This window comes from Propithecus coquereli, unplaced genomic scaffold (assembly GCF_000956105.1).
Source record: "Propithecus coquereli isolate 6110/MARCELLA unplaced genomic scaffold, Pcoq_1.0 Scaffold27, whole genome shotgun sequence".
NCBI classification, from domain to species: Eukaryota; Metazoa; Chordata; class Mammalia; order Primates; family Indriidae; genus Propithecus; species Propithecus coquereli.
Genome location: NW_012148285.1, coordinates 15021703 through 15044621, shown reverse-complemented (window position 1 = coordinate 15044621; position 22919 = coordinate 15021703). Strand labels below are relative to the sequence as shown.

Below are 22919 nucleotides of genomic sequence, written 5' to 3'. Positions count from 1 at the left end.
CTCAAGCAATCCTTCTGCCTCAGCCTCCCGAGTAGCTGGGACTACAGGTATGCGCCACCATGCCTGGCTAATTTTTTCTATACATTTTTAGTTGTCCAGCTAATTTCTTTCTATTTTTAGTAGAGATGGGGTCTCACTCTTGCTCAGGTTGGTCTCGAACTCCTGAGCTCAAACGATCCACCTGCCTTAGCCTCCCAGAGTGCTAGGATTACAGGTGTGAGTCACCACTCCTGGCTGACAAAAGCATTCTTATTGACATTTTCCTGGTACTCAAAGGACCTTTCTTTGATATTTTAGCAGTTCTGGCAAGTCACAGACTCTACCACCATCTAATTATTACAGGAGCAGGTTTGGGCATGAAGTCTTGGAAAATCTGAAGCAGATATGTTAAGATTGATGCAGTCATATAAAAATAATAATTTTTATTAACATTTTAAACCACAATTTGATTTATGTTTATTTCAGATGTATTTATGTTTTATGAAACTACCCAGCCTTTTCTAAAACTGTGTGCCCAAAAGGTAAATGAGCAAAGGCATTAACAGACAATAAAAAAAGAAAAACATGAACAAATAGTCAAGAAACATGAAAAAAAGTTCGACATTACTAGTAATCGAAGAAATGCAAAAACAGAGTGAGATAGCATCTTTGCTTATAATAAGCAAAGTTTTTTTGTTTTTTGAAAGAATAATATCCAGTGTTAGTGTAGAAGAAAATAATTACTCTCATGCATTACTGGTAGAATTTTAGATTGTTATGAAACCTTTCATACATTTCAATTGCATTGAACTGAATGGAATTGGGCATTCGGTAAAAGAAAACTTAAAATATACCTTTCCTTTATATAGGATCTTTTAGGGACACCTACCTTTTGTCTCTAAAATTCTGCTCCCGGAAATGTAAACTAAAGATATAATTAAGTTAAAGATTTAACAATAAGAATGTCCATAGCAGCATTGATTATAATGGTAAAAAATTTGAAAACAAACTATATATCCAATGATATAATACAAAATTGGTTAAATAGTGGTACTTCCATTAAATTGGTTGACACAACTTTTAAAAATAGCAAAGTAGATAAATATTTATAAACATAGAAAGATGACATATTGTTAACTCAAAAAGGTTGGTAAGAATACAGCCGGTATAACAGGAGCCTATTTTGCTTTTTAGAAAAGGAAAAGTTATATACATGCATGAAAAAGACTATAAAAAATTTCATCAAAAATAGAAATAGTGGTTGACTCTTAAGATGTTAATTTTCTTAATTACACTTTTTTGTTTTTCATACTTGTAGAATTATTTTTTTAAAAAAAACATTTATGTACTGTGCCAATTATTGATTTATTGTCTCCCAGCTCCAAATCCATCATTTTTGTCTGCTGAGTAAAAATGGATCTGGGCCCTTGAAATAGCTTTCTTTCACCAGGGGGCACCGTGTTAATTTAAGTTTTGTAGGTAGAGGGCGCTGGAGATACGTTTTGCAGGAGGAAAGGGTTTTGCTTCCTGGTTCCTGCTAATGGCTTCTCCAGAGACCAGCTCCTGCAACACACATACATACACTGGCCAGCAGCTTCCCCTGGCACTCCCCGCTGGAGGTTTTGTACCTTCAGTGAGACACTTTCTCGTGAAAAGTTTACCCCAGACGGAAGATTTCCAGCAAGTTCCACCAGCCAGCAGAGTACCACAGCAACTGTCTTCTTTGCCATTCGGTGAACCAGGGCTGTGCCCTCCCAACACTGTCAGGATCTCAGCCCTGGCGGGGTGGGAAGGTGGTTCCTTGGGTGTCCTATCTCAGCCGTAGGGGTAGTGGCTGTTCTTTGTATCTACTGTTTTTTATACTCTTTGGAGTTCTTACTACTCAATCTCTCACTATTCCAATCCACTGTTAACAATTCTTCATACAGTAGACCCTCATTATTTGTGGAGTCTGTATTTGCAAATTTGCCTACTTGCTAAAATTTATCTGGAACCCAAAAATCAATCTTGTGGTGCTTTTGCCATCATTTGAAGACACACATGCACAGAACAGCAAAAAATTTGAGTCACATGACGTACTCATTCCCAGCTGAGGTCGAACAAGGCAGCATTCTGCCTTCTTGTTTCAGCTCTCATGCTCTAAAAAAGCATTCTTTACACAGTCTATTTAGTGCCACATTTTTCACAGTCCTGTGCTTTTTGTTGGTAATTTTGCTGTTTAAAATGGCCCCCAAACATAGTTTTGAAGCGCTATCCAATGTCCCTAAGTACGAGAAAACTGTGAAGTGCCTAATGGAGAAAATACATTTATTAGATAAGGTTTGTTCAGGCGTGAGTTAGAGCACTGCTGGCTGTGAGATCAATGTTAATGAATCAACAGTGTATATTAGATAAGGTGTCCCTCCACAGAAATACACATAAAACAAAGTTATCAGTTGATAAAAAAATATGACCAGAGACTTGGGGGAATCTAATCCTGTATTTCCTTAAAAGTAGTGACTTAATATTTGCTAATTCAGTGTTCTCAGTGACTTTATTGAACATAAGGACCTTGAATAATAAGAACCAACTGTATTAAACTTTACCTATTCTAATTACAGGTATGATTCCTCTCTCCTGATTGGATCAGACTGATAATTACTAAAATCATCTCCAAACTGTTTCTGCACTAATTAGTTATTTCTTCCACATAGTAGTAGATTCATACATTTTCCTGTAGTAATTGAAGTTTCAAAGGTTCGAGAAAGCATAATTGGAGAAGAAAACTCTCTGTGATTAATTCACTTTTCATGTGAAAATTCTTAATTCATTTGCATGTTTGAATGTGCACTAGATAAACATCTTTAAAGCTACCTCTTATACTGGGTTTTTCATAATTTCAGATTTTTAAATTTTGTCTCTTCTTTATGCACTTTAAAAGAACTTCCAAATTTATCTCTGTTCACAAAGCTTAACAATGGGAAATTAATGAAATAAATCAATTCACTGCTCTATTATCCCACTCCAACTGTAAGAAGAATAGTTACTTAAAATAAAGCTGGTGAAAACACAGTTTCTGCGCCTAAGAAACACTCCAGTTCAAATATATCTTCCAAGTGGCACAATTTCAAAATACCAAGTTGCAGGTGGTGTCTAGAATGTCCACCATCTCTGTTAAGAAATCTGTTGCCACATTTTATTATTCTACTGGAGATAGGAAAGAAGGATGAAGTATTCCAAACTTTTAAACAAGAGTGAAGACAAATAACATTTTAGCTTCAGTATTTTGTTTCAGCTCTGGCCAACATTAAAATGGCCAGAAAACGATCATATTGACTGAAGCACCCCCTTGCACATAAATTTGTGTCAATACAATGGTAAGAGTTGGCTAGGTAATAGAGACAGAATTCTTAGGCATGGTTTTTCCACATCAAAGGTGAAATGCAATGATTTTATGAGAGAATTGCTTAATATTTCTGTTAACTGGACCAATTAAGGCTCTGGTGGGAGTCAGGCTTATAATTAATATTTTCTTCCTTCTGATCTCCCCTTCTGACCTTCTTTCGTGGCTGGAGTGCTTTTTATTTTGTTTTCTTTTATTTTTTAGAGACAGGGTCTTGCTCTGTTACCCAGGCTGGAATATAGTGGCATGATCATAGTTCACTGCAGCCTCAAATTCCTGGTCTCAAGCTATCCTCCCACCTCAGCCTCCTGAGTAGCTGGGACTACAGATATGCCACCCAGCTAATTTTTAAATTTTTTGTATTATAGAGCTGGGGTCTTGCTATGTTGCCCAAGTTGGTCTCAAACTCTTGGCTGCAAGCGATCCTCCCACCTTGGCCTCCCAAAGTGCTGGGATTAGAGGTATGAGCCACTGTGCCTGCTTTGGTGTGCCCTTTTTCTGTGTGCACATTCAAAAAGGAAGTGAGCAAGGGGGTGTTTTGGGAGAATCCCAGGACGGTATAGAAAAACCTCCCTCCAGTCTGAGAGGGAGCTGAGAGACCTAAGAATGACTCAGACAAGTCCAGTTTGATGAGTTAGATGAGTTTATTAAAGGTTACTGTAGTGTTACTTTAAATCTCTTCTCAATGAGTAAGGCAAAATTTTCACAATATGTTAGTGAAAGCTCGGGACTTGTCCACTAGGCTGAATGAGAAGAAACGAGGACAAGCAGTTACTTTGGCAGCAAAGGAGGCGAAAGGAGACTCCTGTCTGAAATGCCATCGTCCTAATAATAAGCAGAAACAGAGCTTTTAAAGGATGGGTTCTCAGCTTCAGGCAATTACTGTTCAACTACATTGATGGCTCTGATCATCCCACCTCCACGGAAGACAATCTGATGACCTTTACCTAGGACCTCCCTTTACGAAGTCAGGCTGGGCCACCTCTTTTTGTACAAATAACAAAAGACTTTGCCCTGCCCCTCCCAACCACTGCCCTGAGGCAGGGATACAGGCTTTGGTTTTCAAAAAGGAGTGCAGGATGTGTTAAAGAGAGGGAAAATATTTTTGCCTTTTTTTCCCCAGGCCATTCCCTGTTACAAATGTATCTTTGCTTGTTCACAGAGAAACATGTCCGTGAAGTGTCAGTACCAACATCGTACCCTGTCACTCAACCCATGTTATGTTAATAATATTACAATTCTCCACAAGGTGGGGATTTTAGTCCTACAGTTAGCTAAAAGGGCACCACAGGCCAGCCAGGGCAGCTCCAAAGCAGTCAGGGCTGGTCTAAGCTGGCCACTTCAAGGCAAGAAAGTGCTGAGTTCCCAAGAAAGTGCTAGGCCCAGTAGTTATCTTGGTACTTGCTTAATCTACTTTATAACAGCCTTGCTGAGCACTCCAGGCTAGCACAGCACAGCGTGTCTGTTATGCAGTGGGGAACTTGCATTTTTCCCTGAGGGGGAGGCCTCCTACTTTCACCCCCATAATTTCAATCCTACCTATCCAAACTCATCCAAATAAAAATAAATTTGAAAAAGAAAAACTGTTGAAAATTTGCATAAAGCAGAGTTATTTTTATTGCTCTATAGCCACACTCTGAGCAAAAACCTTGTGCTTATGGGCACACCCAGCTTCAACATCAAAGTACCCCCTTACATTCAAGCACTGCTGGGGAAATCGCAGAACTGATATTAAGAATGAAGGACTCTGGAACGAAGGGGTCTCAGTGGGTAAAGATATCAGGAAGTGGGGAGGATTAGATACCTGTCAGTCTCCCTCTAGCCTCATTTCAGGTGACAAAAAGGAAGGCAATTGCTTCAGTTTCCTGCTCCGTGCCCAAAGGCACAGAGACAAGTGTCAGAGGTGCATATTGAAAGAGCACGAGGAAGTTCAATGCGACCTTTTTTGATCAGTTGGCCTTAGCCGATTGCTTCATCCACTCATTGGAAAACAGTCCTATTGGTCTTAAAGCCTTTTGAGCATAGTAGGAGTCTTTTTTTTTTTTCTCTGAGACAGAGTCTCACTCTGTTGTCTGGGCTAGAGTGTCCTGGCATCAGCTTAGCTCACAGCAACCTCAAACTCCTGGGCTCGAGCAATCCTTCTGCCTCAGCCTCCCTAGTAGTTGGGACTACAGGCATGCGCCACCGTGCCCGGCTAATTTTTCTATATATTTTTAGTTGTTCAGCTAATTTCTTTCTATTTTTAGTAGAGATGGGGTCTCGCTCTTGCTCAGGCTAGATTCCAACTCCTGAGCTCAAATGATCCTCCTGCCTTGGCCTCCCAGAGTGCTAGGATTACAGGCGTGAGCCACCATGCCTGGCCCATAGTAGGAGTCTTTTGTTAGTAAAAATTTCAGCAGAAGTTAGATTTCAGATGCTGTGGCCCACTTGGTGATTCTTATTAAGCCCCCATTCATTTAAACAAAATGAAATAATGACAAAATATTAACAGCTACAATAAGCTCCATTGCGATCATCTTAATGTCTTTTTAATGTGATCCTTAGTTGTAAATTGAAGCTCAGCTCCCACATCAGTACTTACTCCCTGTGAGAGAGTTCCTAACAAAGCTCCCCTTTCACACTGTAACCCAGCCCTGTGCTCTCCAGTCATCCCCCACTGTGTAGGGATATTAATACCACAAGAGTATGTTGCCTCATATTGCTGCAGGGCTCTGAGTCACAGCTTCCACAGATGATGCAGCATCAATGTAATGAATTAGTTTATCTTAGAGCATCTCCTCTAGTGTGAAGACCATGTGCATCTCTACCACTTGCTTGAGTGAAGGATTGTCTTTAGCTACGGAAGTTTTGATTGCTTTTAAGAAGAGAGGAGGATACAGCAATACCTGTGCAATGCTAAGCCTTCTTCTAAGTATTCATTTTTTCTTCTTTCAGTTCCCGTTAAGTAAATCTGTCAAGTTGCTTGATAAAGACCACCACGGATTTCGGAAGATAAATGTCTCTACAGATTGTTACCAATCCCTCGCTCTTCCGGTTTCTGCGAGGAATAATGAGTCAACATGGAGAACTGACATATGCAATAGGCACTCAGTAAACGTTAGTTCCCTCCCTTCGGGGTTGCTAGATTTAGCAAAATAAATTTGAAAAAAATACAGGGTGCCCAGTTAACTTTGAATTTCAGGTGAACAATGAGAAATTTTATAGTATAGATATGCCCCCAGTATTGCATGGGGCACACTTACACTAAAAAAGTCATTCATTGTTTATCTGAAATGCGAAGTTAACTGAGCATCCTGTATTTTATCTGGCAACCCTCACCCCTGCCTACCTCACTTTGTGACTCCAAGGTTCCTTTTCCAGGAACTCAAGTTTGCTCTATTTTTCTCTCTAACAAATTTGGTTAAAAGAATTGTGTAGAAATCATTGGGGGAAACTTTCCTTTTTTGATAGACTGAAAGATTTTTTTTCTAGGAACCCAATTTTGCTCTATTTTCTCTCTAACACATTTTGTTAAGGGAATTGCATATGAATCATTAAGGAAATTTTCCTCGTTTTTCATAGACCATAAGCATTTTCTCTAATTTAGGCAGGAATTGGATTTTTTGGGGAAGGCATTGCAAATACAAATCCTTTCTACACACAGCGTATAGTTCAGTGCCTGACACATAATGGTGCTCAATGAATATTTATTAATTGAATGAATGAATGAACCAATTTGTTGGGACAGATAGTCCCGATCTGTATGTGTTGATAAATGCATAATCTGATTTCAGCTAAGATGATCAATTGCTGTTAGGTGAGACCAATGGTCTCAGAGAAGGAAGACACGATAAAGAGGGATACAGGAGGATGAATAATGGTACCCCCAAAGATGTTCATGTCTCAATCTCCGTGAATATGCTGCTTTTCATGGAAAAAGGGACTTGGTAGCTGTGACTAATGTCGTGATCTTGAGATGGGGAGAGTGTCTGGATTATCCGGCCGAGCTTAATATAATCACAAGGGTCTTTCTAAGAGTGAGACCGGAGGGCCAGGGTGAGAAAAGGCTGTGTGATGATGGAACAACAGAGAGAGAGACTGGAAGATGCTATGCTGCTGACCTTGAAGGTGGAGGACGTGGCCAAGGAATGCACGGGGAGTCTAGGAGTTGGAAAAGACAAGGAAGTGCATTCTCCTCTGGGACCTCCAGCCCTGCAGATCCATTTTAGACTTCTGACCTCCAAAACCCTAAGACAACCAATTTGTGTTGTTTTAAGTCATTAAATTTGTGTTAATTTGTTACAGCAGCAATGGGAAAAGAATACAGGGAGATATAAGTAATAAGCAAAGAGATATTTTGCTGAGCAAAGGAGCTTGGGAGAAATATAACTGAGAGAAATCTGACGGAAAGATTTACTTGGTACCAGCAACAAGGACAAGGAGAGGAGAGGGCTGGAAATCAGCAAATGGGCAGATAGAAAGGGTAGAAGAACGTAGAAATTGGCAGATTCCTAAGAATCGAAGAGAATGGATATATTAGTTTGCTGGGGCCACCAGCGGGATGGCTCAAACAATAGAAATCTATTTTCTCACAGTTCTAGAGGCTGGAAGTCCGAGGTCAGGGTGTCTGCTGGGTTGGTTTCATTCTGAGGCCTCTCTCCTTGGCATGCAGTTGGCTGCCTTCTCGCTGTGTCCTCACACAGTCTTTGCATTTGTGCCCCTGGTACCTCTTGGTGTGTCCAAATTTCCTGTTCTTATAAAGACACCGGACAGATTGGATTAGAGCCCACTCTAAAGGCCTTGTTTTAACTTAATCACCACTTTAGAGGCTGTGTCTCCAACTACAGTCACATTCTGAGGTACTGGGAGTTAGGCCTTCAACATATGCATTTTGGGGAGACAAAATTCAGCCCATAACAACGGGGTTGCTAAATTGAAGTACAGTCTGCAAAATAACTAGCTAGCAGCCCAGATTGGAGACTAAGGTGATATGACAGTTCGACACCATGCAAAGTGATCCAGGATTGGATGCCAGACTGGGAAAAAAGGACTTTAGAGGGACAATCGGCAATAATTTGAATAAGGCCTGTAGATTAGGTAATAGCATCACAGCCATGCTTATTTCCTTGTTTGCATCATTGTACCGTGGTTACATAAGATGTCAATATTTGGGGAAGCTTGAGTGAAGAGTACCTGGGAACTCTTTGTGCCATTTTCTAAGTCTGGAATTATTTCAAAATTAAATGTTAAAAATAAAAATAATTAAAGATTAAATAAAATAGAATAAACAATAGAAAAGAGTAAGAGGGAGATAGAACCAGGTTAGTTACATGTGACTGTGAAGAAAAAAAAGCAGAAAAAGAAGGAAAGAGAAAATGAGTTCCATGTGGACAGAGCTTCTACAGCAGCTGTTGTTGGGGTTCCCACTGACTCCCTGCTCTGGGACAGTATCTGGGAGCTCAGCATGTGTGCCACTGAGGCACAAACTGAAGAGGAGATGGCAGGAGGCACATTGGGTCTCATCTCACATTCATGGAAGGTCTCAAATTTTAACTTGCGACATTCGCTCCAAACGAAGTTACACCATGTCAGTATGTTGTTGAAAGTGTGAGGCCAGCTGCGGTGTAAACCTGTAATTCCAGCACTTTGGGAGGCTGAGGTGGGAGGATTGCTTGAGGCTAGGAATTCAGGACTAGCCCAGGCAGCATTGTGAGACCCCGTCTCTACTAAAAAAAATAGAAAGAAATTAGCTGGACAACTAAAAATATATAGAAAAAATTAGCTGGGCATGGTGGCGCATGCCTGTAGTCCCAGCTACTCGGGAGACTGAGGCAGAAGGATTGCTTGAACCCAGGAGTTCGAGGTTGCCGTGAGCTAGGCTGACTTATGGCATTCTAGCCCGGGCAATAGAGTGAGACTCTGTCTCAAAAAAAAAAAAAAAAGTTAGCTGGGCCTGGTGGCACACCTGTAGCCCCAGCTACTTGGAGGCTGAGGCAGGAGAATCCCTTCAGCCCAGGAGTTTGAGGCTGCAATGATCATGCCACTGCAGTTCAGTCTGGGCCACAGAGCAAGACCCTGTCTCAAAAAAAACAAACGGTGAACTAAAATAAAATCTTAAGGCTCCCCCACAGGGCTGACTAAATGGAACCCCTCCTGGCTAAGTGGATATCCTAAAACTAAATTGCCAGCCACTAGGAGGGAGGTCAGACATGCCTCATCATGTCCCCCTCCCTTCTTGGAGATATACTTTGTAATACATTAGCAGGCCTAAGGCCCTGCAAGACAAACCTGTAGGTCCTCAATTTACACAACAAATATACGTCCCATGGCTTGTCTCTGATTAACAGAGCTCCTTATCTTAAAATATTCCAAGCCTTTAAAGCTTCATGTCTTTAACCAATTACAAGTCAAAGAATCTTTAAACCCACCCATAACCTGTAAGCCACCCCTCCTCCTTCAAGATGGCTCACCTTTTTGGGACAAACCAATGTATGCCTTCCATGTATTGATTTATGACTTTACCTGTAACCCCCGTCTCCCTGAAATGTATAAAACCAAACTGTAATCCAACCACAAGGTTTCTTTGGTGTGGCTCCAGCTCATGGTCCTCAAATTTGGCTCATAATAAATCTCTTTAAAATTATTTTACAGAGTTTGTCTTCGTATCTGTTGACAAAACAAACAACAAACAAAATGGGATGAATGCAAAGTTGCTATTTTGGTAACTGAGTTTTGCTATCCCTTCGTTTTTTTCCCCTTTATTTTTCAAGATATAATTCACATTCCATAAACGTCAATTCAATATACAATTCAATGGTTTTTAGTGTATTGACAAAGCTGTGCAAACCATCACCACTATCTAATTACAAAATGTTTCTTTCTTTTTTTTTTTTTTAGTAAAGAAGAGGTCTCACTCTTGCTTCGGCTGGTATTGAATTCCCAAGCTCAAGCAATCCTCCCGCCTCAGCCTCCCAGAGTGCTAGGATTACAAGCAGGAGCCACGGCGCCTGGCCCAAAATATTTCCGTCGTTCCAAAAAAGAGCCCCATGCTCAGCAGTCACTTGGTATCCCGCATCCCTGCACCACTGATCTATCTTGTGCCTTTGTGGCTTTGCCAATTCCGGACATTTCACGGGTGTGGACTCGTGCCTTCGGTGGACCAGGCACATTGCAAACGCTCAGCCCCCAGCACAGCCAGTGGCCACGGGATTGGACAGCGCGGCTGGGGGTGTGCGGGGCGCCCAATGGCTCTCCGGCGTCCGGCGCAGGCAGGTGCAGGTGGCGGCGGCGGCGGCGGCGGCGGCGGCGGGCCCGGTCTGGGAAGCTCCCGGCTGTCGCTCGCGGGCGCGAGCATGGCGGGCTGGTGGCGGGTGCTGCCGCGCGCGGCCCAGCGCTACCCGTGGCCCACCAACGTGCTGCTCTACACCGGGCTCTACTCGGCCGGCGACGCGCTGCAGCAGCGGCTGCGGGGCGGCCCGGCGGACTGGCGCCAGACGCGGTGCGTGGCCACCGTGGCCGTGACCTTCCACGCCAACTTCAACTACGTGTGGCTGCGCCTGCTGGAGCGCGCGCTGCCGGGCCGCGCGCCGGGCGCCGTCCTGGCCAAGGTGCTGTGCGACCAGGCGCTCGGCGGGCCCATCGCGCTCTCGGCCTTCTACGTCGGTGAGGGGTCGGGGCGGGGGGCCGGGGCGCGATCCGGTGCGGGGGCCCGCGATCCAGCGTTCGGGGTCTGGAGGGGGGCGCCGCAGGGGGCTGGGGACCCGCGCAGGAGCCAGGGCTGCTGGGGGCCCGGGACCGCGGCTGGAAGTCCTGGTTCAGGGGGCTCAGAGGGCCGGGCAGAGGCTGGAAGTCGGGACCCAGGGGCCAGGGTGTCTGGGGACTGGGGATTGAGGATTCTCAGGGGGAGAAGTTGGGGGACACTGGCTGGGGAGCCGGAGGGCCAGCGAGTCAAGGATCCAAGGGCCTAGGGTCGGGGCTGGGACGCTAGGGTTGGGCATAGTCCCAGGCTGGGGTTAGGCAGGACTGCGGGGGTCCATTTCCCCCTGAAAAAGGGTCACGGGAAAGTCGAGGAGACCATAGCAGCTGCGATTCCTGTGAGCTAGTCGTGGGGTGGGGGCCAGTCCTGTTCCTTGGAAAATCCACGCCTGGGGCTCCGGGGCCAACACACCAACAAAATGCAAGGGGACTGGTTACCCTGGGGCAGAGAAGGTGGAACCTGAGGTTGAGCCTGATTCCTCAGAAAATTCATGCCCAGGGTCCTAGTCCTGCTTTGGTAACAAGATTTTCCTATGACGGTCCCACAGAAAATCTGAGGTGACCTTGGACCCTTGCCATAGAGGACTCTATACCTGTGAGGGTCCAGAGAGCCCTCTCTTCAGAAAATTCTCCGTGGGGCTGGCGAGGCCTGACTGTGGAAACCTTCCCTCCTGCCTACATACCAAGAAAAGTGGAAGGGGCTCAGTGGGCAATGTCATCATAGCAATTTCTGTAACTTTGAAGGGGGTGGGCTGGATAACTGGGGAGGGGCATGATTCCCTCAGAAAATCTCCTCCGTGGGTCTGGGGCCTGACATTGGCATTGGGGATAACAAATTCCGCCCCAGAATGGGAGGGAGGGAGCTTCTCTTAGGAGCTGTTGATGCCTTTGTAACCAGGTTGAGGGCAGGCAACCCACCATCTTAAGGAAACCTACCGTGCCCTATGGGTTTGGTTTTGTTTTGTTTGTTTGGACAGTCTCCCTCTGTCACCCAGGCTGGAGTGCAGTGGAATCATCATAGCTACTGCAATCTCAAACTCCTGGGCTCAAGCGATTCTCCTGCCTCAGCCTCCCAAGTAGCTGGGACTACAGGCACACTCACCTGGCTAATTTCTCTATTTTTGTAGATATGGGGTCTGGCTGAGTTGCTTGGGCTGGTCTTGAACTTCTGGCCTCAAGCGAGCCTCCCTCCTCGGCCTCCAGGAGTGAGCCCAGGAGTGTGAGGTTGCTGTGAGCCAGGCTGATGCCACGGCACTCACTCTAGCCCGGGCAAAAGACTCTGTCTCAAAAAAAAAAAAAAAAAAAAAAGGCTGGTAGGCACTGAATATTCTGGTAACTACAAATTTCCTATCGGTATTTTTCTAATCAAAGTTTGAAAGAAATGTACCAATTGTAGCAATGTACCAAATGTACCAATGTAGCAAATCAGCTATTGTGCTGTTTGCTCAGCACAAATGTATGCAATCCAGTTCAACAAATGTATACAATCCAGTTCAACAAATATTTATTCATTTATTCAATGAAGATTTATTGGACGATGTCCTTAAGGCAAAATCAGGGATGCTTTTTATCTCTGGCACCTCCCAAGGTGCTAGGATTACAGGCGTGAGTTACTTTGCCTGGCCCACATGGGTCTTATGGGGTCAGTGCAGTCAGAGAATAGACAGTCTCAGGGCAGGGGCCTCTTAGTTTATCCGAAGGTCTGTGCCTGGACCCAGGGTGTGACTTCCAGACCAGATTTGCAAACATGTTCCCGTGCTTGCTACTACAGTGGCCTCGTACACTGGTGAAGGGGTTGAGACTCAGGGACTGGGACTTTGGGGACCAGATTCCTATTTAATCCTCTAATAACCAGGGAGGCAGGTACTCTTAGGATTTCCTGGTTACAAATGAGGAAACTGAGTCTCAAAGGGATTCTGTGACTTGCCCAAAGACAACACAATCCAGGCTCTCACTCGTGTTTTGTAATCTTGATGCTCTGATGGTGAGAGTGTTGTCAGTCTGTCTGAAATCAGAAAGATGCTGCAGCAACAGGGCTTGCAGAGGCCTGTGATTCTGGCAGAGGCCCCCGGTTCAGATTCCTGCCCAGATTGCTGCTTTGTTTTGCTTTTCCAATGAAGGAGGAAGAGGGGAAGAGGTGGGTTGGATGTTTGTGTAAGGCACTGCTTGGAAATTGCATGGATCAAATGATCCTTTGTGCAGGGCCTCCTGGGGAGCCAGAGTAGTAGCGGATTAAGAGACCTGGCTCAGGTTGTATTTGGTCTTCTATTAACCTCTCTAAGCTCTTTTCCTCCTCTGTAACTCTACCTACCTTAGCGAATTGTTAGGGCAGATGAAGAGGCACGTCGGCTGGGCGTGGTGGCTCACACCTGTAATGCTAGCACTTTGGGAGGCTGAGGCGGAAGGATCCCTTCAGCTCAGGAGTTCAAGACTAGCCCTGAGCAAGAGTGAGACCCCTTATCTACAAAAAATAGAAAAATTAGCCAGGCGTGGTGGTGCACACCTGTAGTCCTAGTTACCTGGGAGGCTGAGGCAGGAGGACCGCTTGAGCCCAGGAGTTTGAGGCTGCAGTGAGCTGCGATGACATCACTGCACTCTAGCTAGGTGACAGAGCGAGACTCCGTCTCAAAAAAAAGGTTTTCAAAGTGTTTTCGGGAAGGCTGAATTGGTACATTTCTTTCAAACTTTGATTAGAAAAATACCGATAGGAAATTTGTAGTTACCAGAATATTCAGTGCCTACCAGCCTTTTTTTTTTTTTTTTTTTTTTGAGACAGAGTCTTTTGCCCGGGCTAGAGTGAGTGCCGTGGCATCAGCCTGGCTCACAGCAACCTCACACTCCTGGGCTCAAGCGATCCTCCTGCCTCAGCCTCCCGAGTAGCTGGGACTACAGGCACACGCCACCATGCCCAGCTAATTTTTTCTACATATTTTTAGTTGTCCAATTAATTTCTTTCTATTTTTAGTAGAGACGAGGTCTCGCTCTTGCTCAGGCTGGTCTCGAACTTCTGAGCTCAAACAATCCGCCCGCCTCGGCCTCCCAGAGTGTTAGGATTACAGGCGTGAGCCACCACGCCCGGCTCTACCATCCTTTTTTGAAAGAAAGAAATTAAATTTTTAAAACTTGAAACATTTCACAAAAAGTTTTGAAGGTAGAGAAAAATTAGCAATAGTCCCACTATCCTAACACTATTGTTTTTGTGAATTCTTGGGTTTTTTTTTTTTTTGGAAAAATAATTCTGCTATAATTTTTATGCCTTTCTAGTCTCACTTTATATTTATCATTCCTTTAAAATTTATCTAATTTTGGAATGGAGATTGCGTTCTCTGTCCGCTGTTGGGTCAGAAGGGATATACCGAGTGAGTGATTGTGGTGGTTACTTTGCATGTTGGTTGGGAAACTACAACATAAACTGTAGTACAGTAATCTTCCTACTGAATCTTTTAAAATTCTTTTGGTGTGTGTTTTTGTAAATAGGTATGAACATTGCCCAGGGAAAGGATGATATATTTTTGGACCTGAAACAGAAATTCTGGAATACATACAAGGTAAGACAGGTTTTTGAAAATGTAATCAATATCTTTTTGTATATTTTTAACATTTTAATAAAACTGTTCTTAAATTAGGGCTCCAATTTAGTTGGTCTAAGGGTCCAATATTTTCACACAGAAATCTTAAATTCGCTTGGATAGATGAGTGAGGAGAGGTTTTAAGAATGTTTGTCCTTCTCATGAATCGAAAAGAAATAATATCTCTGAAATCTAGTTAATGTTCACAATGATTTTTGACTTTCTTATGTTTACGTTTATTAATGATCAGGATCTATTTTGTAAATTTTGGGGCCTATTTGTAAAATAGGAATTGTAGAATGTGAGTGTCTTAATGGAATCATGCCCACATTCTGAGCCAAAGTTTCCAAATGTGAATTCTGCTGGGTTCCTGTGAAAAAAACATTAACATCCGAAAGGAATTTACAAAGAAGGATAATGTTTCCCAGGGTCAGTCCTAGGCTCAAAGCAAATCAGCTATTGTGCTGTTTGCTCAGCACAAATGTATACAATCCAGTTCAACAAATATTTATTCAATGAAGATTTATTGGACGATGTCCTTAAGACAAAATCAGGGATGCTTTTTATCTCTGGCCTAGAGCATGTTTGATTCTATTAATCACAATGAGATGAATCTGCAGGTTTCCAGAATATGCACAGACTGGCCTAGGGTTTCACATGTGCTTAATTCCCTGTCAAAAGCAGGACCAAGCCACACCCAGCTAGAATCTGCACTGTTTCTAGCATCGTCTGTTCAATGGCACCAAGCCCCAGAACCAGCACACCTGATTGAGGGTCAGAGGCAGACGATAGGGAGGTTGGAAGCCTGTGGCTTCACCTGAGTTCTTCTACTCAGAGATAACAACCACAGGGAAAGAATGTTCAGAGCTCTTGTTACGTCTCTTGGGGCAGAAATTGTGGGCCTATGATAACATCCAAACGTGATTTTTCTTCTGTTTTAGTTTGGAAAAAGGAACAAGTTTTCCCACTATATTGTAGAGCCTATGGAGATATACACATATAACATTTTTAAAAAGAGCAAGAAGCAGAGTTGGGAAAAAAAAGGGGCTTTGAGCAGGGATGTGTGTGATCCGATGTTTCAGAGTCTCCTGTCTGAATGCAGATGTACAGGCTGCTGTTTTGGGCAGAGAAACGTGGGAGCCTTTGTGAAAATAGTGGCTACAATGAGTTAGACTCATCCACGTCCACGGAAGAAAGCGGGTACCAGTGTTCTGAAGCCCAGCCCCATCTGGGGACTTTTCTTAACATCTCCTATAATAAAAAACTATCTTCCAGGCACTATACTAGGTGTTACTGGAAGGTAGGGGGAAAAAAACATATAGAACAATGGTCCCCAACCTTTTTGGCACCAGGGACTGGTTTCATGGAAGACAATTTTTCCATAGGCAAAGGAGGCAGCAGAGCTCAGGCAGCGATGAGAGCGATGGGGAGGGGCTGTAAGTACAGAAGAAGCTTCCAGAAGCTTCCCTCAGTGGCCTGCTGCTCCCCTCCTGCTGTGAGCACCCCTCCCCCATCCCTGTTCCTAAGTTTCATAGTTTCATGGAAGACAATTTTTCTCCCAGACAGGGAGGCAGGTGCTGGTGTTGGGGGTGGGGGGTGCCTGTCTGTGGCGCGGGTGTTGGGGACCCAGATATAGAACACAACTGAGTCCCTAAGGGACTTAGATAGGCACTTAGCACAGCGTGGAGGTGTGCGAGTAGGGAGCTCAAGGAAGGCTTCCTGGGAGAGGTGATGCCTGAGCTGAGTGGCTGAATGGTAAAGAACAACTGCAGTCAGGCAGATACTCGGGGGCAGGCGACAGGGCGTTCCAGGGGCAGGAGCTGAGCAGAGTGAACAATGCATAGTTCACTGGGGTATGCCTGTGAGGGAGAAACCACAAACAGTGTGATGCTCACACTGTATTAAATATGAGCTGGGGAGCAGCTGGGACGGAGTCTGGATCTTGGAGACTGTTGAACGCCCTGCTGAGCTTCTTGAACTTCACCTGTAGGTAATGGCGGCAAGGGAAACCAGTAGCGGGTTATTGTAACCAAGTTCGCATAAAAACTAAGGAAGCAGTGGGCGTAGGATGATTTGAGCAATATTTACAGGGTAGAATTGATAGGTCTTAGTGATGGATGGAAAGACCCACAATTCTGGCTTGAAAACAGTCTAGATGGTGTTCATCCCTTGATTGAGGACAGAGAGGAAAGGGAGGCAATTTAAGGGGGAAAAAACCAAGATGAGTTCAGTTGGGGAAATGTTGAATTCCGGACGCCTTTAGGATATTCAGAGGGAGATTTCCAGATGCACAGAGGAGAGTTCACTGCTGTGTTTAATTATTTTTAGTGCTCAAGTGTCCCAGATTTGGCCAGTGGGAGTCCCTTCAAGCTGGGTCCTATGTCCTTGTGACATCCTGCGTCTTTTTTCTTTTTTCTTTTCTTCTTCTTCTTCTTCTTTTTTTTTAACCACGTCCTTACTTTTTGACATAACAAGATGTTCCAGGTTCTGGCCAGGCACTATGGCTCACCCCTGTAATCCTAGCACTCTGGGAGGCCGAGGAGGGAGGGTTGCTTCAGTTCAGGAGCTGGAGACCGGCCTGAGCAAGACAGAGACCCTGTCTCTACTAAAAATGGAAAAATTAGCTGGGCATGGTGGCGTTCGCCTGTAGCCCTAGCTCCTCGGGAGGCTGAGGCAAGAGGATCGCTGGAGCCCAGGATTTTGAGGTTGCAGTGAGCTGTGATGACTCCACTGCACTCTAGCCAGGCAACAGAGCCAGACTCTATCTCAAAAAAAAAAAAAAAAGTTCTAGGCTCATCTCGTATCTTGTACCTTGTACCTGCCCCAGCCCCATCCCCAGCCTGGGAATCGGCCAATTGTCTGAGGAGTCCTGATCCCTTTTTGTGGGGAATTGTGTAAGAGACTAAGATCTGGGCACTAGATGTTGCTACATTATGACAAGGAAAAAAATGGTCATGAGAAATAAAACCATGTTTGGATGAGTTTAGTCTTCTGATTATTTTTGCTAAAGTATTAAATTCCTAAATGAAATACATATTATAAAGCTTTTATTGCAACTATTTATCTTAGAAACTTCAGAAAATACAAGTTAGTAAAAAGAAATAAGTCTATAATACTACTTTCAAGGACGATTTTGAAAACTTCTAGGGTTTTTTTTTTTGTTGTTGTTGTTTTTAAAGATATAATTTACATACCAAGACCTCTTTTATTTTATTTATTTATTTATTTTAAGACCTCTATCTTTTAAAAAGATCCACAATGGTAACATTTTTGTCACAATATATAGTATAAGACCTGTTAAAATAAGTCTATCTAAAATATTTTGTAAATACACAAAAATGTGAGCTCAGCTTGTTCTATAGCATGACATAATTTGAATATATTCTATTATTAGCAACCCATTCTGTTAAGAATGGTTTGAGAGGCCTGTAAGGTAAGCTGACCAGATGATCTTGTCCTCTAAGCAGCCATTCTTTTAATTTTTTTTAATTGAGATAAGATGCACATAATATAAAATTTTACATAACATAAAATTCACCTTTTAAAAGTATACAATTCATTAATTTATTGACAAAGTTGGGCAACCACCACCACTAATTCCAGAACATTTCCATCATGCCAAAAAGAAATCCTGTATTGATTAGTAGTTTCTCCCAACTCCCTGTCCCTCCAGCCCCTGACAACTACTAATCTCCTTTCTGTCTCTATGAATTTGCCTATTCTGGACATTTCACATAAATGGAATCATACGGTATGTGGCCTTTTGTGTCGGCTTCTTTTATGTAACCTAAAGTTTTTAAATTTCATCCATGTTGTAGCATGTTTCAGTACTGTATTCCTTTTATTGCCTAATAATATTACATTGTGTGAATCTGCCACATTTTGTTTATTCATTCATCTGTTGATGGACATTTGAGTTTCCACTTTTTGGCTATTATGAATAACATTGCTGTAAACCTTCATGTACAGGTTTTTATGTGGATGTTTTCAATTTTGGGTGTTGTGTAACTAAGAGTAGGATTGCTGGGTCATATGGTAACTCTATATTTTAATCATTTTAATTTTCAACCAATGAAAACAAAAAAAGAATGGTTTGGTATATAGTTTTAAGAATTCATTGATGACCCTGTATTTATATTCCTGCATCATTGGCTTATGCTAGCTAGGAAATTGCAATACATAAATGTATGTTTTTATTTCTAAAGCAGTTGTCTTCTAGAATTGGCGCTAATTCTGGTAGACCTTTCATTCTGGACCTATGACTATAACTAATACAAATATCTTGTACCCAGAAGTATTTTCCAGAACTCTCCAGCCCCCTCTACTCTAGACGCCTTAAGTAGTCTAATTTAATAGGCTTAGTCTGAAATATAATGCCACCTCGACATCCTATCTGCCTGATATTTTTTAATCTCTTATAGAATGAACTGTGCAATTGTTTTGTGTGGTTAAAAGGCATTTTAATAATTTTTTTTTTTTTTAAATTCCAGACTGGTCTGATGTACTGGCCTTTTGTACAGGTGAGTTTCAAAGTACTCAGTATATTAACTCATGGCTTTGGTTTATACGTAGCCCTAATAGACTCTCTCTGTTCCAGCTGACCAACTTCAGCCTTGTTCCTGTTCACTGGAGAACAGCTTACACGGGACTCTGTGGTTTTCTCTGGGCCACCTTCCTTTGCTTTTCCCAGCAGAGTGGTGACGGTACATTGAAGTCAGTGTTCACCTTCCTTCGTAAAAAGGAGGCCAGCACAGTTGAAAGGCCCCCAGAGAAATGAGAAGTCAAGGACTCTCTTTAGTGACTAAATTTTTGTTCCAAAATGCACTGGATTGCCTGTAGAGAAAATACTTGACTTACCAGTTATGTGCTTCCTTTTGAAGAATTACTATTCTGTAGACCCACTTGTTTTCTAATTATCAATGATTATTTTGAATTGTACTCAAACCTTTTTTTCCCCCCATTCTAGTCTGAAAGTCTTCTCTAATATATTCGCTTCTCTAATATTTTGGTTAATGTCAATAACAGTGGCAAAAATGGCATTTTAGAGTTATTAATATTTCTATTCTAATATTTTAATTCTAGTTTCAGGAACCCCAGTTTTGACCGTTTATATCTCTATTCTAAAATCTCAGGTTATCTCCTAAACGCTTTTGGGTCAGATTATCTTTTCTACCAGAAATAGTCCTTATAGTGAATTTGTATTTACATAAAATCAAATCAAGGAAAAGATTGAATAACCAGATTTCCCCCCTAAAATATTGAGTAATAATTTATTGTTATGCTGATACTAAAATTCAAGTACGTTTTTTACCATCAAAAAAAGTGTTCTATATAGAATGTATTTTATCTCCTTTTATAAATTCTAAGTACTTATACTTAAAAATGTATGTATTTTAAGTGCTTAAAATGAACGTATTATAGTTTTGAGCATGTTCAGTTGACTAAAGCAACCCATTTCCTAGACATATGAAATAAACAAAATATTTGGCTTCTTAATGAACTATATTGATTTCCAGAGGAAGGAATAACTCTAATCTATAAAGTACCAAGGAAAATAATTACCTCAAATTTCATACTGATGTTCTATTTTTGAAAATCAGTGTTTTAAAATAAATTTTTATACTTTAAGGTAGACATGAGAAAATTGATCTAATCTTCCAGATTTATTCAGTTTGTCTAAACTCAACACCAGCAGGTTTAAAAATTATGTGAATAGGCTGGGCGCAGTGGCTCATGCCTGTAATCCTAGCACTCTGGAAGGCCGAGGTGAGCGGATCATTTGAGCTCAGGAGTTCGAGACCAGCCGGAGCAAGAGTGAGACCCTGTCTCTACTAAAAATAGAAAGAAATTAATCGGACAACTAAAAATATTTAGAAAAAATTAGCCGGGCGTGGTGGTGCATGCCTCTAGTCTCAGCTACTTGAGAGACTAAGGCAGGAAGATCGCTTGAGCCCAGGAGTTTGAAGTTGCTGTGAGCTAGGCTGACGCCACAGCCCTCTAACCTGGGCAACAGAGTGAGACTCTGTTTCAAAAAAAAAAAAAAATTATATGAATATCTCAAGAAGTTTCAGCAAATTTCACCTCAGAATTACACCACAATTCTGTTGCTTTTGATTGCGTATTTCACAAATTTCAAGATGTGAAGCATGGAATTGTTAATTTATCTTGAGAATTTATATTTCAGATTAATTTATGAACGTATACCTAAACATTTTAAGCATATAATTTATGTAGTTTATAAATTTATATAAGTCATAAATATGTAGCATCTAAGTATATAATTTATCTGAATGTAATAGGTTATTAATATATTTTACATTATTGGGACAAGAGTAAGGTAATTTCTAGATGGTTTAATTCTAAAATAATTTGTTATTTGCATTGTTTTAAAAGTGGTTAATACAACAGAAAAGCTATTTCATAATACATAAGATAAATTTTGTCATCAAAAAGTATATACAGGGTAATTATAATAAGTACTACTTGGCAAATTTTTAGATGAGCTTTGATATTACTTTTATGATGGAAGAATAGTGTTTGCATTTTGTATAAAAGTACTTGTGACCAAGCCTTGGAAAAAAATTCCTTGTTTATACTGTCCAAAAAAAAAAAGCTTATCATTCACAAAAATTCGAGTATGATAGTTCTTACTCAATGGTGTGTCGCTCTGTACTAAAGGGAATATATAGCTAGGTGCTGTAGAGAATGTATTCTCTGAAATTTTGCAAATAATACACTTAGTTTTCATGTAATTTTGTGATTTTGTGTGAAAAATGGAACTTATTCCAAATAACACAACATATATCTCTGTTTTAAAGGGCTGCCGTCCTTGGTAATTACACGCCCTTGACCTTCCAGGGTTAAGAACCGGGCAGGTGGGCCACACTCTTTCTCCTGGCTTGCACGGTTCCCTAAGATTTCTTTTGTTGTGTGTTGCCCTGCCACATTCTTCTGGCTCTATGGTTGCTCAGGCAAAAGCAAAACGTATACTTCCTTTCCCTTAGCAGAGTTTAGGCTGACTGCATTTTCAAAACAACTTTACCTAATGCATATGAAAAACAAAAGGGATACCAAAAGCATTAAACAAACTCACAGAACACCAGTTTCTGATTCTCTCCTGCTTAGTTTGAACTCAGGGATCTCAGGGCCAGGCATTTGGGGTATTTATCTTCTACCCCTAACCGCACACTCCCAGCATCTCTTCTTTGGTGATTTCCTGACTGTCACGGTGTGGTTAGGTGTGGTAATACCGTTGGCCATCCACCGCCAGGGACCTGTCATCTTGGCCCTGCTACCATTAAAATCAAGAGAACCTGAGTCCATCCCTTTGGTCTCCTGGTTTCCATTTCCAGTCTCAGAAATACACCTCTTATCCAGATAACTGAAAAATGATTTCTCGGTTCAGGGGAGATCTTTCCTCCTGTGTAAATGGATGTGGCTGAGATGAGATGAAGTCTTGAAGGAGAAAGCAAAGAGACAGAAAGACTATCTAAGTTATAACACCAGGGAAATTTGAATAATGCAGATGCTTCTCGCAAGCTTACTTGTAACAAAAAGTCATGCGTAATTTGCAACTTGTCAGTCTTTTTCATATGTAGGAAAACTAATAAAAGTTATTCTCTTTTACCTGTATCATAGTTGATTTGGTGAGAGAGAGAATTCGGCAATCTGAGAATTTGTGTTTAAAATTTTCTGATACCCAAATTGGAGAATGGCATGTGAAAGCCTTTTTGGAAGATTTCCTATTTTTCTCAAAATCTGTTCATTAAGGTGATTCAGCGGACAAAGTGATTGATCAATTGCCCGCTATACAGTCAGTGAAATGTGGCAGTTAAGAATTCATACAGGCCAGGCATGGTGGCTCATGCCTGTAATCCTAACTCTCTGGGAGGCCGAGGCGGGCGGATTGTTTGAGCTCGGGAGTTCGAGACCAGCCTGAGCAAGAGCGAGACCCCGCCTCTACTAAAAATTAGAAAGAAATTAATCAGACAACTAAAAATATATATAGAAAAAATTAGCCGGGCATGGTGGCACATGCCTGTAGTCCCAGCTACTTGGGAGGCTGAGGCAGGAGGATCGCTTGAGCCCAGGAGTTTGAGGTTGCTGTGAGCTAGGATGACGCCACGGCACTCTAGCCTGGGCAACACAGTGAGACTCTGTCTCAAAAAAAAAAAAAGGATTCATACAAATGAAGGCTGCTTTAGGAAAATTTAATTATTATCTGATTTGTATTGATGCTGTTTGGGTCAGAATAA

The 22919-nt window shown here is 42.1% G+C and overlaps 1 protein-coding gene across 2 annotated transcripts; it reads left to right on the top strand.

Annotated features, from left to right (window-relative positions):
* Positions 1-10684: 10684 nt before the first annotated feature.
* Positions 10685-19881, top strand: MPV17L (MPV17 mitochondrial membrane protein-like). 2 transcript variants are annotated; one of them, XM_012647602.1, is made up of 4 exons: positions 10685-11002; positions 14573-14643; positions 19155-19184; positions 19262-19881. In XM_012647602.1, the coding sequence occupies exons 1-4, from the start codon at positions 10693-10695 to the stop codon at positions 19439-19441; spliced, it is 591 nt and encodes a 196-aa protein (XP_012503056.1). In that variant the 5' UTR covers positions 10685-10692; the 3' UTR covers positions 19442-19881. The 2 variants fall into 2 exon arrangements, with proteins under 2 accessions (XP_012503056.1, XP_012503058.1); XM_012647604.1 differs by lacking the exon at positions 14573-14643 and having other exon boundaries at positions 19262-19365.
* Positions 19882-22919: the final 3038 nt, after the last annotated feature.

Bases quoted from the DNA above. Each gene is read 5' to 3' on its own strand.
- MPV17L (XM_012647602.1), top strand. From the start codon at position 10,693: ATGGCGGGCTGGTGGCGGGTGCTGCCGCGCGCGGCCCAGCGCTACCCG. The intron at 14,644-19,154 runs GTAAGACAGGTT...TTTAAATTCCAG, and splicing joins AATTCTGGAATACATACAAG to ACTGGTCTGATGTACTGGCC. The intron at 19,185-19,261 runs GTGAGTTTCAAA...TCTCTGTTCCAG, and splicing joins TGTACTGGCCTTTTGTACAG to CTGACCAACTTCAGCCTTGT.